The sequence below is a fragment of the Pituophis catenifer genome, unplaced genomic scaffold, assembly GCF_029215685.1.
Source record: "Pituophis catenifer annectens isolate HBS135680 unplaced genomic scaffold, rPitCat1.0.hap2 SCAF_2, whole genome shotgun sequence".
Taxonomy (NCBI): domain Eukaryota; kingdom Metazoa; phylum Chordata; class Lepidosauria; order Squamata; family Colubridae; genus Pituophis; species Pituophis catenifer.
The window spans coordinates 68,033,154-68,052,137 of NW_027256882.1; the positions used below are offsets into that span (position 1 = coordinate 68,033,154).

General features: G+C 39.2%; 1 protein-coding gene across 4 annotated transcripts in view; it reads left to right on the top strand.

Annotated features, from left to right (window-relative positions):
* Positions 1-18,663, top strand: part of KLF15 (KLF transcription factor 15) — a 31,118-nt gene extending 12,455 nt beyond the window's left edge. For 3 of the 4 annotated variants that reach the window (XM_070936892.1, XM_070936894.1, XM_070936895.1), the window contains 2 exons: positions 327-1,424; positions 12,295-16,128. In XM_070936892.1, coding sequence (XP_070792993.1) covers positions 382-1,424; positions 12,295-12,463 — 1,212 coding nt within the window. In that variant the 5' untranslated portion in view covers positions 327-381 and the 3' untranslated portion in view covers positions 12,464-16,128. Of the gene's footprint in view, positions 1-326; positions 1,425-12,294; positions 16,129-18,643 lie in introns of those variants that run through there. The other variant, XR_011599984.1, reaches the window with a different exon arrangement.
* The last annotated feature ends 321 nt before the right edge of the window (positions 18,664-18,984 follow it).

Consider the following 18,984-nt stretch of genomic DNA (forward strand, 5'->3'; position numbering starts at 1 on the left):
TAGGATTAATGGCTACAAATATAGAACTCTTTATCTTTTTGCCAACAAACGTTTGAAAAGAAAGCTGACTGTAAATCTACAGTCGTCAATGTATAGTTATGAAATGGTTTGGGGAGATAATTCTTTTGTAAGCATGCAGTGCAATCTTGAAGAAAGCTTTCAAGCACTCAAGAAATCCTCTTGGGTGATACAAACTAGATCAAAACATGTAGCAACATGTGCTGCACTCCGTAAGCATTCTAAATCAAGCTATACAGTTTCAGCGTGTTGGGATGAACAATTACTTCTGGTTTCTGACTGTCAATGTTTGTGTTTCCCACATTCAGGTTTTCACTCATTTGGTACATGCTGGTGGGACACGCGTAAAGAGATTATCCAGGAATGGTGGATCACTTGCTTCCTGCGGATGAATCTTTCTCATCCACCAGGCCCTCAATTGGATACTTTGGGGACATGACAGCTGTTGGGAGGTCATACCAAATGCTGCCTTCCCCAGTGTCTGAAGATGACAGCGATTCCTCAAGTTTTTGTTCTTGTTCGAGCCCAGATTCACAGGTTCTAGGCTCCAGCTATGGGAGTTCATCAAGTGCTGAGAATCAGGACAGTATCTTAGACTACTTGCTGTCCCAGGCATCTCTGGGGAATGGCCATGCTTCTTGGTGGGATAAAAGGAGACTTCAGCCCATTGTGAAGGAGGAGAATTTTAGAATTCCAGAGTTCACAGTGGAGATGGAAGATTCCGGACCATTCCAGCCTACCCTTGAGGAGATAGAGGAGTTTTTGGAAGAAAACATGGAGCTTGATCTCAAAGAAGGACCTAAGAGTGAGACCAAAGACATGAGAGCTTGCAGCCAAATCACTGTAGCTTCCATACAGCAAAAAGACCAGATGGTACCAAGTGTTACTTTAAAAGACAGTAAAAATGAACAATCAGATGGTGCAATGGAAAGCAGCCTTACATCTAACGGAGCAGTGTCCCTTGATGGAGGGATACCAGTCATGCTCCAGATCCAGCCAGTTCAGGTTAAGCAACCGTCAGATGTGAGCCCTAGTTCACAAGGATCAGTGCAAGAAAACATTAAAATTGCACAGCTCTTGGTCAACATCCAAGGGCAAACTTTTGCACTGGTGCCACAACTTGTTCAATCATCCAACTTGAACTCATCTTCCAAATTTGTCCGCATAGCTCCAGTTCCGATAGCTGCAAAACCTATTGGTCCAGGAGGCACAATCCAGGGTCAAACTGGAGTCATCATGGGTCAAAAGTTTCAAAAGAATCCTGCAGCAGAACTCATTAAAATGCACAAATGTACTTTTCCTGGATGTACCAAGATGTACACTAAAAGCAGCCATTTGAAAGCCCATCTAAGAAGGCACACAGGGGAAAAACCATTTGCATGTACTTGGCCTGGCTGTGGATGGAGGTTAGTACTATCAATTTGGTGGCTGAATCTGATTCATAAATTCTACTGCACATCTAATAAACAAAGTAATTAGAGCATGCTCCTTAAAAATTGGTAACTCTCCAGAAAAAAAGCTGTATTTATATAACAGGACATTGGCCTTTATAAAAATACTCAGTGGTATCCCATTTATAAAAGATAAGTCAGACTTGACAGAGCAAGTTTGAATGCCATTGAATCAATCCCAGTTTGCTTTTTTTGCAAACTATTTTAGCAAAGCTTAGATACCCCATATAATTCAACAGGAAAAGATACATTTTGCATTCAGAAATTCCAAGGTTCATTCTTGTCTACTCCACTTAAGAGGTCTGATAGCAACTGCAGGGGAGTGATTTGTATTAGAGAGACCATGTTCCTATCTACTGTATCTAGTATCATAAATTCAAAAGACCAGACTAAGTAGGGATATGCAAAACACATCAATTTAGAAGTGACGTAAGTCAGCTTCTTATATTTCACCCAATACAATTCATAAACAGTTGATTGTAATTCCAAAATCCCTTTTAGCACTCAGATCAAAGGATATCTCTATTATGTAAATAGCTTAATTTCCTTCAGAAATAAACACAACACAAATGCAGTTATACATTCTCAGATAAGGAGAAATTTCCTAACAGTAAGGACAATTAACTGGTGGAACAGCTGGCCTTCCGAAGTTGTGGGTGCTTCATCACTGGAGGTCTTTAAGAAGAGAATGGACAGCAACCTGTTTGAAATAGTATAGGGTCTTCTGCTCGAGCAAGGAGTTAGACTAGAAGACCTCCAAGGTCCATTCCAGTTCTATTCTGATTGAAATCTGGTCTCTGAAAATAGACACTCTTAAAAATCTAAGATATAAATGACAAATATTTTGTACTATGGGTAGCCACAAGTGTAATCTTCCAGTAGTTTTGGATAGTTTGTTTATTATTGTGTGTGTGAGTTTATAAATGTATGTTTGCATACAGAGAGAAATTAATATACATTTTTTTCACAATAAGGAAAGGTTAGTTAAAATAACTCCTAAATCTGTAGATAAACAGAATTTAAACTTCCATGACCCCCAGTTGTTACTGCCAGTAGTTAAAAGATATCAGGAGTTTGAGGTCAAATATTCAGAATTGGTCACTTGTTAAAGCATGATACCAGGTAAACCCAAGACTTAATTTCTTAAATGTTGAAATGTGGGGGAAAAAAAATCAGAATTAGTGATATGAATTCCTGCCTTGCGTGGTATAAAGGTTCTCTCCTCTGATTCTTTTTTTTTTTGGGTGGGGTGGGGTGTGTGGAGTGGTGTCTAGTAATGACAGGGTTTAATATAAACATTTGTAATATTTATTTTCCATTATGTAAAACATACTGTGACTAATATCTTCCTGGCAAACTGCTTAAAGAGAAAGAGAATAATAATAGAAATGACTTTGCAGCATCGCCAATGGAGCTGCATCCTGCCAGGTCTACTTAAGGGGTACGGATGGCTTTAGCTAGGTTTGATTTACTAAGCTTGGGCTATTCTGGAATATAAACTTGTATGTTCGTGGGCAACCATTGTCTTTTGAGTATCCACACAGAGACAGAGCAGACATGCCTGCTTTAGTAGGCATGGTAGGCTGTTTCCCTGACTCTCAGAACATGGCAGTTGAGTATTTACTAAATAGGGCCCTTTTTCAGATATTTTGGATGTGCATTAGAATCTTGGATTAGTGCAGAGTTGGGCAAACTGAAGTACCCCTGAGGCCTTTCGGTCTGGCCCTCAATGATTTGTTCACCAAACTTGCCAAAAATTGTACCGTAGTGTCCTACCATTGTGTGATGGTAAAGATGGGAAATGATACGTAAGCCCTAAAATAGGCTTAATGGTTTAAATAACAGCTACTGCCTTCAACCCTTACTCTCCCCTCAGCTCAAAAATCCAGACTTGTCTTATTTTTCATCTTACCCCAATGTGGTCCTCACTATCCTCCTCCCATTTTAAGTACAATCCCTCTCCCCCGAGCTACTCTGTGCTCTGAAATTTGCTTGTATATTTGTATTTATGGATATTTGTTTTTGGGCAAATATAGACTGGCTAACCAGAATTCAGAAATAATGCCCTGAATCAACCAGATCAGTGGTCCTTCTTCAAATACAAAGGGGAAAGGAACATTTAGAATAGTTTGTGGACCCAGATATGTCAGAAGGTGTGCGACCTAAAAAAAAAAAATAGAAGAAAAACAGTGGCAAATGAATCTCAATGCTATAGGATAGTGATGGCAAACCTTTTCCGGACTGAGTTCCCAAAGCATGTATGTATGCACCTGAACCCCCCAAATGCAATGCACACCCCACCCTCACTCATGTGCCCCACCCCCATGCATGGGCGACAGCCTCCACGCATGCACCCCACCCAAACACATGCATGTACAGCCCCCATGCACGCACCTTGCTCCCCACATATGTTCAGCAGAGACCAAAGACCAGCTGGTCGGTAGGAGGCATGCGCGCATGAGCCTTGTCTGAGATGCTTTCTCACAATTACAATTCTTGGCCAGACTCAGAATTCTTTTATCTGACCATTACCTTGGTTGCAGCTCTTCCTTCTGTTCCTCAAGGCTATTCCTTCTTCCCATTACATTTAGTGGTTCAACTTGTTAAATACACAAATCAACCAAGTGATTTAAGAATTGCTTTTAAGTTAAGGATTAAGTCGGGGGTCCCCAACCCCTGGTCTGCGGCATGCCAGAAATCGGGCTGTGCAAACAAACAAAGCCCCATTCATGTATGTGCGAGATGCAGGCAGCATGCAAAACCATACACACACACACCTGTCTTCAGAAAAGCCTCTCTCCACGAAACTGGTCCCTGGTGCCCAAAAAGTTGGGGGCCACTGGATTAAGTGATACAAAGGGTAAAGCTGCCATTGTCAAGGAGCTAATCTTAGATGTTTCTCCAGGTTTTTCCTTCCGACTGGACAAATGCACTCAAGAAAGTCATATGCCTCCAATCTAATCCCACATAAATTTGGCTGTTATTCTGCTCCCTATCCATATGTTTGCCACTAGAATTCCTTGCTATACAAAAGAAGGGAAGTTGCTGCATTTTTCCTTCAAATGTTCCTCCCTTTGGGGACAGATCTCTGCTTTCTCAACATCAATTGAATGTTCTTCTTGAACATCAAAGTCAGATTGTCAAATTGACTGAGCCAGCTGAGCTTAGAATTACACAGCTTTCTTTTATCAGCAGGTTATGTTTACTTCTTTGGAGTTCGAAGAGAGAGCGAGACCTCCTAAGACTGGAACAAATATATCTGAAGCCTCTGGTTTTTTTCCAGATTTTAAAAAATGCTTCTGGTATTTTTCTCCCTTTCTTTTTTCTTTATGTCCGGTTGAGTAGACATTTTTTCCAAGTAAATGCACAAGATTATTGGGAAGCTTGAAAAATGTCGCATAAGAAGAATATATATATATACCAGAGGTCCATAAACCATTACTGGTTTCAGTATAGAAGCATTAGCATTTCAGCTTGGGGATAGTAAATGTGGGTTCCAAGAGCAATGATCTGGAGTTCAGAAAAAAAGGGGAAATCCAGAACTGAGCTCTGTATAGAGGCTGGCTATTTACTCAAAGTGTGTATCTTTGAAAACAAACAGAACTGCTAAGAAGAATGAAAAGTTTGTGCTTTATTTTTCTTGTTTGAAAATCAAATACATACACAAATGTAGCCAGCTTGTTTGTTTTTTTTAATTGTTTGCTTTCACTGGTAATTCCTTCCTTTTATTAAATATCAATGCAGGTAGTCCTTGATCTACAGTTATCTGTTTAGTGACCGTTCAAAGTTACAATAGCACAGAAAAAAGTGACTCATAACCGTTTTTCACGCTTAATGACTATTGCAGAATCCCCCACTATCAAAATTCAGACGCTTGGCAACTGACTCGTATTTCTGACGGTTGCAGTGTCCCAAGGTCATGTGATCACTTTTGGCAACCTTCGGACAAGCAAAGTCCATGGGGAAGCCAGGTTCATTTAACAAATGTATTACTAATTTAACAACTGCAGTGATTCACTTAGCAAATGCGGCAAGAAAGTTCGTAAAATGGGGCAAAATTCACTTAACAACTGCTTAGCAACCGAAATTTTGGGCTCAGTTGTGGTTGTAAGTCAAGGACTACCTGTATTTAGTTCAGCATCGTCTATAGCGGCTTTGCACAACCTGGTTTTCTTTCAATGTGGTTGGGCATGTTATAATCAAACATTATAACTAGTAGTGGTTTTCACTTATCTTCGCTACTGGTTCAGAACTGTGAGCGTGTGGCACTTCTGCACATGCGCAGAGTTTCCGTGATGACATCCGGATGGGTGGGCGGAGCCTCCTGCAGCCGCCGCTACTGGTTCGCCTGAACCGGGGCGAACTGATAGAAACTCTGATTATAACTGATAACATACCAAGTTATAATATCCTAGTTTGCACTGATTGGCCATATTTCTGAGATTACAAATGACCCCTCCCCCCATACAGTCTTCGGAAACTTAAATTTTAATTGCTCATGATCAGAGCTACAGCCCTTCTATAAGGCTACTGCACCAGAATTAAATTCTTATTCCCTATCCCAAGGTTTCTTAAACAAAGTAACTCATTATCTTTTCCAGAATCAGTCGTCCATGGGTTCCAGCATTAAGTGAGCCGTTAACCAAACTGTAGCATAATTTCTAGAGAAAAGGGTTGAATATAGCTTGGTAGATGTTAGCATACCTCAGCCTGGCGCTGAGTCTCCTCTTGCTTGGTACCCATTTTTTCAGAGGTATGAGGTAAAAAAAAACAGCAGAGGAGCAAACAGGTAAATGGGAGAGATGAGTTCAGTATTTCCCAACCGTAGCAACTTTGGACTTCAGCTCCCAGAATTCCTTAGCCAGCATGGTTGGCTGCATTAGATGTCCCTGCTTCTGAAATGAATTTGGATTGTACTACCTCCAATTCTGTTTGTGCCTTACCTTCTTTGCTCCATAGAAAATAAATAAATAAAGCTGCTCTTGTCACTATTCTCTGGACTTAATATCAGCCCCACTTTCTTTCTCACCCCCACTGAGCAAGCACAGGGTAACACAAAGCTGAACAGAAGAATGAAGGAAATCTGAAACAGATAGGTGCAAAATTGATGATCCCATTTCCTGATGTGTTTTAGAGCTCAGAGTTCTTCTTCAACATCTTATTGGTACTAGAACAAGAAACACTCTGAAAAGTACAGAAGTACAAAAGGCCCTTTGTCTCTGCTTTTCTGAAGAGCCCAGCTTTTCTTATTTAAATCTCGAGCCAGGCAAGGCATCTGGTAGCAGCTTTGTTGGGGAATGGAAGGATTGATGTGTTTGTGTCTCTCTCTGTGTGTGTTTTCCTTTTCTTAGCAGCGCCACTCCTGATCAGAATACTTGCTCGCCAACCCAAAAAACCTGGATGTTTTATATTTATTTATTAAATTTATATGCTACCCTTTTCACTGTCTCGAGTGGCTCTGGATGGCCTACAATAGTATAAAAGCATAGATACAAAAGCATTAAAATTTAAGTTTGGCAACAAAGAAATAAAAGATGAAAATCAAGGAAACGGGCGATACTGGGGAAGGGATGTGGTGATGGGATTTTGTTTCTCATTCACTCAACCATTTCTAGCATAGCGGGGGGGCCATCAGGAGCCCAACCCAACCAGCAGAGGCATGTTTTAAGGCCCTTCCAGAAGGCCAGAGGGGTGGGGATGGATCTCGCTTGTGAAGGCAAGACATTCTTAAGGATGGGAGGCCATGACAGAGAAGACTGTTTTCCTTGATCCTGCTAGGTGAAATTCCTTGGCCGACAGGATCCAGTAAAGGCCTCTTCTGCTGATGCCAGTGGCGTGGGTTAATCCCATTGGAGCAAGACAGGGTTAAGGAAACATCAGGAAATCTGATATCAGTCTGTGAGATGATCTACTACTTTCTTCCACCTTTTTCGGATCTTCTGTTGTGTGAGCAGGGCCTCTTTTTGCTTTCAGTATTTTGCCTCTGCCAGCAGCAGCAATAGCAGCCCTGTTTCTGCAGATTGTGGAGATCTTTCTTATGATGCAATATATACACTCAGGTAAAAATCTGTAGAGATTCTCAGTCATCCAGGTCATGGTTGCCCCAAAGCTGCTTTTGCAGACTACAGGAACCAGGAGCACTACTCAGGTGACCCTGAGGACACAGATAAACCTCCAAGTGCTTCAAGGACCCTCTAAAAGGATGCAAATTATCAGCTGTCTGCAAGGAATATAAATCCTTCCATTACCCACTATCCTGTGAAAGCTAAAGAAGCTTCTTGGATGAGAAGCGAAATGTCTTCAAAAGAAAAAATAAGAAAGTCCACTTGTCTCCTGAAAAAGCACCTTTGGGATACTCAGGTAGCACATCACCTCCTAAACGTATACAGTATTGCAACCTCTCAACATGAAAATGTCCTACATTCAGGAGCCATTTCTCCAAGTGAAAGGATTAGGGAACTGGGTACCGGAAGAGACAACCCTGGATTGAATAGATAAAATTGCTCTGACAAAATATAAAACAGCTTCCTCCATTCTTACAGTATATATACACTCTAGCCCAACCAGATTGGGAAAGTATGACATGGTTACAATTATTCTGGGCAAAGCAGTTGTTTAAGCTAACTCCTTTGCTAGCCCTGATTAATTTTTTAAAATTAATATAAATAGAAAAAGCAACATGTTCAAAATCCATATAGACAGTGTGTTGTCTGGTTACAATTCTTTTGAGTAACATTCATCATAGTAATAATAATAGTATTCTGTAATAGTAATCTCATAATAACAATGTTTTTCCCTCATAATATTAATACATATTAATTGTTAATAATAATCAAAATTAATCAAAATTAGTAAGTTACAGTAATCAACTCTAATAATAAAGTTATTCTTTCTCTTGTAATTTTAGAAGTTCTAACTCCTGTTTCTCTTATTTAACCATAGATGAAACAGATGGATCCCATACCTCAAAATATTCAGTGTCTTCCTTTTCTTTAATTTCAAATGTTAGTTTATTCATTTCTGCACATTCTAAAATTTTTGTTATTATCTTTTTTTCTGTGGGGATCTCGCCCTTCCAATGTTGTGTGAACATGATTCTGTCTGCTGTTAACACATATATTACTAAATATGCATTCCTTTTACTGTATTTGTGTGCTATGATGCCCACCAGAAATGTTTCCGGTTTAAAATCTATATGTTCCTTTATAATTTTTTCTAGCCAGGTGTGTATTTTAGTCCAGTATTTTTTTGTTTTTGGACATGTCCACCACATGTGGTAATATGAGCCCGGGGTTTGGTTGTACTTCCAACACTGATTAATTTTTAATTGCATTGATAGTTTATGTAACTATACTATTATAGGGTTCTATTATACTATATTATTATAGGGTTCTTAAACAGCAGTTACATGAAAAAATCCCCTTTCCAGAGAAACAATTTCCCATGATTTCTTTCCCCATATAATTTTTTTTAAAAAGATCCAACTGATGTTATTGCCACAAAAAAAGTACTAGGCAAATATAAAATGCAAGAGATAAGTAAATGGGTAGGAGATTGGTGGAAGTACTGAAAGTGATAGAATTAACAATATATGAATTCTGTTTTCAAAAATTCTACTTGGAATCTGTTGCAGTTCACACACCTAAACTCAGTTCCATGAATCATATTTCACCTTGAAGTTAGTCTTAATTTCACTTCCTTGATATTTGAGGAGCCAGTGCTTGCAAATTTAGAGATGCGACAGTCCTTGGAACTACAAACATATCAGCGATTCCTTCAGAAGATTAGATATATGTCTATGAGAGTCCTGTTCAATTTCATAAGAAAGTTGAATTAAAAATACTAAAAATGTGGAACTCCTTCCAAAATTATTCTGGGAGAGATGTTTTTGTGCAGATCCAGCATGGAATCTTGTTCTTCCACTATTTTTTTAGTACTGCACTATGAAGATATATCTGTAAAGAATGTTAATCATTTTGCTCCTTCAGTTGTCCTTAAATTGTGTTCCTTGGAGAACTAGTGACTTCAGTGGACTTTCTGGCAGTTAACTCTGCCAGTAGCAACTAACATAATGATTAATACTAAAGACTCTTTCTGGAGTAATAGGGTTTTTATCTACTTTAGACATCAGCTTCTTTACTCTAATGCAGTTCTGCTAACTGAATCTCATTAGGAGAAATAATTGACTCTCCAGATCAGTCAAATGCCTTGGAGTTGATCCAAGAGATGCATAAAAACCTTTTTAGATTGATTCACAGATTTGAAATTGATTACTTATTGCTTCCCTATTCCTAGAAAAAATGACACCAGTGTCTTCTGAGAAGAGTAGCTCAGAGAATCAAGGCAACTTTCAAACTAATCTTCAATTAGCATATTTAATAGCACTAAATCCTTTGCTCCTGCTGCTACTATTCAAATGCTTGTGCTGCAGAGCTGTCTTTTTATCCTCAGCATATACATTTCCTATCAAGAAAAGGGCAAAAGAAGTGGTCAGGAAACATGGGAGGGTTAAAAATGGAAGATGATAATATCTGGAGTCCCTATAAGATTCCATAAATGAAAGATAATGATTGTATATTAATACCTAATCACGCCTAAATGGGGAAAAATCAGTTTATAAAACACATTGTCCATTTCTGTCTTCAGAGAGCATTATATAATAATCTGAAGGCTTTTACTCTGATCTTATGTTTAATGTTTGGGTGGGTACATGCTGCAAGCACATAAGGAGCTGCAAATTTATTTCTGTAGTTATAGTAAACCGATCTTTTCAAGCAAACTGAATGCCAACATAGCAATGTTGTTACCTGATCAACTGAAGGCTTATCTATGACACAAAATATATTTTTATAATATTAACTCATGTTCCTTTTCATGGGCCAGGTAGCACATACCCTGAACCTTCTCCCTTCCCTTCTCCAAGAGGTTTTGCTCCTAAAGTCAAACTACAAGCATTAAGAAATATTTTGTTCAAACATGCTTAATAAATATCAGAGAAACTATAGACAAGAACTCTATTTAGCAGGGGTAATTTTTTTAATTCCCTAAAGAATAGAGATAAAATACAAAAAGAAATCAAAATGTCACATAATTGTTGGTAGTCTTTCCATTTGGAAAATCAAGTTCTCTTCTAGGTAGCAAAGAGAAGTTCCATCTTTTTCTTGAAGAAAAAACTAACTTTATCCTCTTAAAACAAAGTTGCACCATTTGAGACCTCAGAGTCCTTACATTTGGCTTCTCAATACTTAAGTCCCGATATGTCACATGACACCACAGTGGCGACATGAATTTGATACCCCTGTTCTAGTCTATGCCAGTCTTCATCACTGTTCTGGCTGACACCAACTAGGGGATTCTACTATTCCACGGTCTGCAACCTCAAACACTCAAAGAGCCATTTGGAGCTGTTTCTCACAGAAAAGAAAACACTGGGAGCCACAAAACCCTTCCCATGCTTGACTATTTCTTGAGCGGCCACAAAACTAGCATATATAGTTGAATTAAATGTTCTGTTTTCTTCTGAAACTTTTTCATGGATTTATCCATGATTGGCCTACCGGGGGTTGAAAAGCTCAATAAATTGTGTGCCAACAGGTGTCGCAAATTGGTAGTTGTGACTCATATTTTGAGTGACAGCCAAAATAGAGGGGTGAAAGAGCCACATGCGGCTCCAGAGCCGCAGGTTGCTGACCCTCGTACTATTCAAAGGGTGCCTAAGTCCAAGTGTGTTTCATGAATTCTTAGATTTTCCAATTTTCATTTTAACTCTGTATGCAAATGATACTTTGAAAATGTCTATGCAATTTCTGTGGGGGAAAAACCCATTCTTGGAGCAGAGGACATTTCTTTCTTTACCTCAGATTTGTTGCAGGTGACAGTAGCAATTATTTTATCCTAGCAAATGGAAAATTCAAACCATCTTCTTTGGAGGGGAGAGACGGAAAAAAAAAGTGCCTAGAGTCAGACATAACTGACAGTGAAGCCTTAGCCATATTGCCATAAAATAGATTGGTCTGTTACTGTTTGGGTAGGTGGGAGCAAATGGATACTAAAAAGCTTGTGGACAATCACTGCTTTATAACCTACAATGTATGAATCATAGGGGCTTATTAAGACGTGAGTACCATAATATTCATTTGAGATTTACCTCTGTCCAGGCAGAGGTACTTTTCATAGCATCCCTTATAATTACCATTCTCTCTCTCTGTTTTGGTGTGTGTGTGTGTGTGTGTGTGTGTGTGTGTGTATACATAGTATATGAGTATATTGAAAGCCATGGCCAGTAAACAGGAGGGTGGAGATAATTCAAAATTTTGAAATAACTCACTTTGAAATGACAATGGTTCAGATATTGAACCATTGTTTGGATGACTTTCTTTCCATATATGGATCTTGGGCCAATTGTCTCCCTGAGTACTTTCCAAAAAATGTCCTGATTTGGCAGATTATTGAAGTATTCTTCAGCTGAGTGGTGTGATAACCTAGAGATGAAGACACTTGTCTTACACTCTGGAGGCTGAGAGTTCAGTCCTAGGCAGCGACAGATGTTTCTCTATCAGAGCACGAAGAGTAAATATCTGCTGTGAACTCTGCATAGGTATCAGGAAGGGCATCTGACCAGTAAATGCTCAGCTCTGTTCAGTCACCCCTACAAGAGATTACAGGGCCATGAAAAGAAAAAAAAATGAAGTATTCTTCAGGAGTATTTCTTTGAAAGGATGATCATAATTTTAAATATTCTTGGTTCTGTTTTTATATACTGTACATTGATGACCACCTAAAGGAGAAGGCATCACACTGATAATCTTTTCTTATTTGTTTCCAGGTTCTCACGATCAGATGAACTTTCTCGACATCGACGTTCCCACTCTGGCGTGAAACCGTATCAGTGCCCTGTGTGTGAGAAGAAGTTTGCACGGAGTGACCACCTGTCCAAGCATGTCAAAGTCCATCGATTTCCACGAAGCAGCCGCTCAGTGCGCTCAGTCAATTGATGTGTCCGGTCCAGTCCTTCCCACCATGCCTCTAAGAACTGCCAGAAGCAGTATTTGTTCCTTTCTGGTGATAATTTATTTCTCTCCATGTAACCGCTGCCATTAGGACATCACATGTGCCTTCCCCCTCCCCCATCATTCACCAACTTTGCTTTTTCCCCCCTAATTCTTTTTGTTGCTGCCGCTGCTGCTTCTTTTTGAGAATTACAGCATTTCATTTTCAGTCAATTGAGCTCCAACGTCATGATAATATATGGGCAACTTGCTGCTAGTTAATTACAGTTCTGGCATTCCTGAGCACTTTTGCTCATGTACAGGGCTATTCATCATGAGGTTTTTTTTTTTTAAAAAAAAATGCATTATTAATATTATTAAGTTGGCCTATTTGTCTGCTTTGGAAAGAGCAATTTCCTTTTGAAATGGAAAAGAAATCCACTTCATTTTCATGAGTTCATTTTTGTTGATACAATGATTTGGTGTTTGGTTCACTAGCTAGATCTTCATAGGTGCTCTCAAAGGAGACTGAACAGAAGAAACAGTCAGCAATATGTGCACGTGAGTGACTGAGTATGTCTGCGTATAGAAAGAAGGTATTGCCAAAAGGTGGATCTTTGATTAGACTAAGCAATAAACCAGTGTGTGGAATGATTGTTCTAGTCTGAGTAAACCCTAGATTTTTCCAGATTGTGTGCACACCAGAGGTGGGTTTCAGCAGGTTCTGACCAGTTCTGGAGAACCAGTAGTGGAAATTTTGAGTAGTTCGGAGAACTGGTAGTAAAAATTCTGACTGGCCCCGCCCCCATCTATTCTCTGCCTCCCAAGTCTCAGCTGATTGGGAGGAAATGGGGATTTTGCAGTAACCTTCCCCTGGAATGGGGTGGGAATGGAGATTTTACAGTATCCTTCCCCTGCCACGCCCACCAAGCCACGCCCACAGAATGGTTAGTAAAAAAATTTGAAACCCACAACTGGTGCACACTATATCTGAGCCTATCAGTTGCTGCCATTTGCAGACTTACCAGCTCTCCCTCTTGAGAAGATACTTCACTGGAACTGGCAGAGTTCACTCTCCCTTGTTCTTAGTCCCATGTAAAGATTAGTATGTTTGTAAATGCCTGTTACATCTCACGTGGCTGAAGGAGATAAATAAATTAGGAAAAGGCATCTGTGCCTTTTCACTCAATCATCTCTGTTTCCAAAATATAACCTTTTGTCATTCAGCCCAAAGATAATGGCTTTGCATGGGTTGCCCCACAATTTAGGCACAAGCCTTCTTTAGGTTGTATAAAAACTATGATAAATTTCAGAGAAGTATCCTGTTGCCAGGTCTCCATTTTGCACCGTTCAGATTCATAATCTCTGGATTGGATACACAGAAGGGGCTAACATTGGCTTTCCTCAATTTGGACAAGTGGATTTCTCTTGCAGAATTCCTCAAACATCACAGTCAAGTTGGAGAAGACCAAGCTAAAGCAATTCTCTCACATTTAGTAACTAGAATCTGATAATATTTTTCCCAAGGTCTTAAGCAGTTAAGCTTGCATAATTAAAGACTTATACCAAAGATGAATAGAATTGTCAACCATAGCAGTTAAGAAGGCCAAAAATTCATCTATTCAATGTATTAAATCATTTATCTACGAATTTTATTTTGGTTCTTTACTAGTAGAGCACATCAATCCTGCACTATATGTCATAGTGCCAAAATCCAACCATGGACAATCTGTTCCTATAAGAAGCCAAGGTAGGCTATTGATTTGATAGGTGTGTGTTTGCATGTGTGCATGTGTATTTGGCTGATCAGTGCTGTGGAGGAAATGAATGAAGTTTTTCTATGAAGTTCAAACTATCACACAGCTATGGTGCTACTTTCAGAAGTAGGGAATGTGATGGCCATTGCTCCAGACTCTCTACTCAGCTTGATATTTTTTAAAAAAAAAAAAACATAACCCCCACCATGGGAAGCCATATGCAAGAATGTCTCATAATCTGATATGAACTTGAAGGTGCTCTTAGAAAAAAATGGATAAGGTGAGAAGGTGAAGAATATTCAGGAGGCTTAGTGGTAGTGGTAATGGAAAGCCATTTCCCCAGTCTTGCGTATTGTTAAATGGGTCTTTGGTGATTGGCCATCTCATCTCTTGGCAGCCACTGTATGAACAGGCAAACCTTCCTGCACGATGACCATTTGCTAACTATGATATGGTTCAAAATTACAAAGGTTCTCCTGGTCCTGGAAGGGTGGCCACCTCTGCTGCTTTATTGAATAGCGGAAAGGAGTCATGCCCCTCTTTTCCAGGAATGATGCTTGTCATTAGTCTTCAATAGATCCTTCAGTGGGGTAGTGTGTCCTGTCCTGTGCCCCCCCCAACTTGATTGTGCTGTGGGAGAATGGGATGAAATCCTGTGTCAATTTCTTGCTGTGCCATTGACTTTGGGTCTGCGGGCAGCCTTAAATCAACTACCATTCCTGCAAAAACATCTATGTGACCTCTTCTGGAATGTTACCCTTAGTTTCTAACTGTGCCAATCCTTTTGCCTCAGCTTATGTAGAATCTTCCCAGACTAAGGGTGAAAAAAAACCCCCACACCTGCTGAGCCAATTTGCCCTTGTTTACAGTACTGAACATTATCCATATTCCTAGTAGCTGAGGAGGAAGGACTTCAGACTTAGTGAATGTTTTATGAAAGCACTTTGAGAGATTTCAGCAGCAAGTGGTACTAAAATGCTCAGTGCCCCTATGGGCCACTATTCAGAGAGCAATGCAACTGGAGCATTGGGTGTTCCAGCCAACTAGCATGGTAGCTGTCTTAAGGGCCTTTAATTTTTTTTTTTAAGGGAATATACACAACACACAGATAATCTGACGAAGCAGAAAAAAAATATCATGTTAGGCAACATTTCCTTATATATATATATTTTTGTACTCTACTGATTTTAGGATGTTTCTAGAGAACGAGAATGTAGTAAGTAGGGTTGTTGGATATTTTTAAAGAATAGGCTATGATCACACAACATGCATAACAAATCAGTTAAGGATCTTGTGGTGGTATTTGTGCAACATTTTAATTTGGATTGCTTTTAATGAAGCTTTTTGTTCTGTTTTAGCTTTAGATGATCATTCAAAGCCCCAATCGGTCAAGTCAATCGCAAAACTAAATGTGTTGTACAGTCATAGCTGTCATGTTGACAGCAAATCTGAGCAAACGTAGCCATGGTTGAACCTCACTGAGGGACAGGATTAGCTGTGAGCAGTTCTCTGCTTTTGGAGGGGCTCAATAGCAATGAATTTTAGCATCATGCCCTATCTTTTTATGTTAACCAAATGGGAATTAAAACACTGCAATTCTGGGTTGAGTAGGTCAAAACAGAGACCACGTTGTCATTTAAGAGCAATAGTTCCAGTTCTTTACGCTAGGAATGCATTCCTTTGGTCCTCTGGAAATTTGTATACTATATGTGAATGTCTCTCCTATTGACTGGTTTTTATCTCACATCCTATGAATGTATGTAAATAAAATTGTACATATTGCATATCTATATAAAATATCTTTTAAAAACACAAAGATGATGTAAATTAGAGTCAAAATAATATCTTTAAAGCCAGTGTACATAAGTTACAATTCTGTATATTTTTCTTTCGTTCTTCATAAAATATATTTACTTTGACAATAAAAAAGAAATTTTAAATTTTACAAATAATGTTATATTAATTTCTGGTTTCCACTCATACATTGGAAATTCTTAAGCAATCAGTAGTTGGGTGGTAATAATTTTCTAAGTAATTGGCAACACTCGTATACTATGGTTGGCAGGTCCAAGATCAAACTGAACTTATAATATATATGACTTTATTGAGTTTTCCTTATCCTTTCTAATTCCATTTATGCTTGCTTGAGACTTTAATGAAAAGCTACCCTAAATGCTACTTCCATGATCATATCGATTACTTCATCCTTACTGAGATTCAAAGTTCTTTTTTCCCACAAAGTTTCTGCTCATTACCAAATATTCTTACCTACCTTTTGGCATATTAAAGCTTTCTAAAAGTCTTATAATAATGAATAATCTTTCAAGAGTCCAGGTAACTTTGAAGACTGTTTGGAAAGTACCATTAGTCCAGTTTTTTTGGACTAAGTGGTTAGCTGTGAATATCCTGTCCCCAGGCCTGGGGGCTATAGAAGCCTGGATGGCATGCAATGGACTTCGTCTCAACCCTAGCAAGACTGAATATGGTAGCTTTGGGCATTTGGGCTTTCAGGTGACAAAAGTTTTCCCCCTGTAGTCCTGGATGGAGTGTCACTACCCCAAATAGATCCAGTGCACAATTTGGGGAACTTCCGTAGCCGCTCATGTATTCATGCCCTCTCATCTGGATTATTACAATGCTCTCTGAGCTGCCTATGAAGAGCATTTGGAAGCTTCAGCTGATGTAGAATGCAACTGCATGAGTACTCAATGGTGTTGGATCTTGGACACATGTAACATTGCTGCTCTGTGGGTTGCATTTGGTCCTTTGTTTGAGATGGATGGCCATAGACATTGAATAAAATAAAGCTATAAAGTTTGCTTAAAGTTGATCACATGCCAATTTGGTCAGTTTGTTAGTCAGTTTCTGAGCCTAAAGGAGCATTGAAGGAGCATTAGGTATGTTTGCCACATTGAGTTATTTATACAAATAATAAAGGTGAGATATAAATAAAGTGTTCCTTTTGATTTTTCAAATTGCACATACTTAGCATCAGAATATTTTAAGCAACATCATCTTTCAAAAATATCTGTCTGGATTTTTGATATGGAGGCCTCTGGTTGCCTCAGCTAATCAGATTTGTCAGGTGCCTACAAAGGAAAAGGTTTTCTTAATTGTGATTCCCCACATAGGAAAAGGGAACATGTCCCTAAAACCCACACACAGATGGCTTTTCGATGCATTAACTCATTAATATTTTTCCAGCAGTATTTTGATAGCTAGTTTTTAATTTTAAGCCTCCACACCATACTGGGATTTTTTTCCTCGTGTTGGTGCCAGACTTATCACTCCACCTATTGCATCTGTGTAATTTCGGTGGGAATGATGTTCCAGATAATGATGTTTCAAAAGGTGATGGCCATGGCAGAAAAATCTCTCCCTCTGGACCCTGCCAGTTCACACTACCTAGCCGATGGTACCCGGAGCATGTGCTTCAGTGGTGGGTTTCAAATTATTTTACTATCGGTTCTGTGGGCGTGGCTTGGTGGGCATGGCTTGGTAGGCGTGGTAGGGGAAGGATACTGTAAAATCTCCATTCCCTCCTCACTCCAGGGGAAGGATACTATAAAATCCCCATTTCCTCCCGATCAGCTGGGACTTGGGAGGCAGAGAATAGATGAGGCCAGTCAGAATTTTTACTACCGGTTCTCTGAACTACTCAAAATTTCTGCTACCGGTTCTCCAGAACTGGTCAGAACCTGCTGAAACCCACCTCTGATGTGCTTCCTGTCAGATCAGTTAAGATGGATAGAAACAATTGGATAGAAACAATAGTAGCAGACAATGAATAGGCTGATTTGGTTGTTTTATTTGAATTGTGTTTATTGTTGTTGTTTAAATCTGTAAGATGTCCAGAGCCACATAATTGGAACACATATATTCTCCCTATAAAATGTACATCTTAGCATGTCACAATGGACTGAGAATTGCTGATCCAAGGACATGTTTATGGAAGAAACAGCAGAACAAAAATAATTGGATTTATGAAGAGACCATTTATCTGCATGTATTTAAGAAGTATGGTAGATGAATACTTCTTATAACTGGAGTCAATTAAGAGCTTCTGTCTTTGCAAGGAATTAAACCAAAATCATGGTCACCAACTTTGGAAGTTTCTACCTATAAAAACCTTTCCCAATATAGTGCCATTCACATATGGGATTTTGACTGATTAAAGTAGATCCTTTGATATCATTTGTTGTCATATTGGTGAGTTCTCACACGATTAGAAGAAAACAAACTGGTATTAGATTTGCCAGTTAACAAAATGAGGGACAAATGGAAACCAATCTTTCTGCCAAAAACAAAGGGATGTGCATCCTATTGTGTAGCTTAAACAGCAGGAGGAATGGACACAAAATTAACAACTTTGATTTCATTATAAATAGGATTTTCATTCCATTTACAGCAGTTATTCAATTTTTTTCAGAATGGTTCACAATTTTTTCTACAATAAACTACTTATCAAAAGTTCCTGGATTCTTATGTTTCTGATCAATTGATTTCAGTCCAGCCTATTGGGGAGAAGTCTGATAATAAGAGTGAGTATTTGAAGTCATTTGGAGGGTTGTGGATTTTACTTTGACAATCATGATATAACTCCCTAGTACAGTGATAGCTAACCTTTTTGCCATCTTGTGCCAAAAGTGGGGGGAGTGGGGGGGGTCACGCACGTGCGTGCCCACACCCATAATTCTATGTGCCCCACCCACTCCGTGCATGCGCACACGACCCTCCCCCCACGCTTTTGGCACGCGATGGCACAGTGGG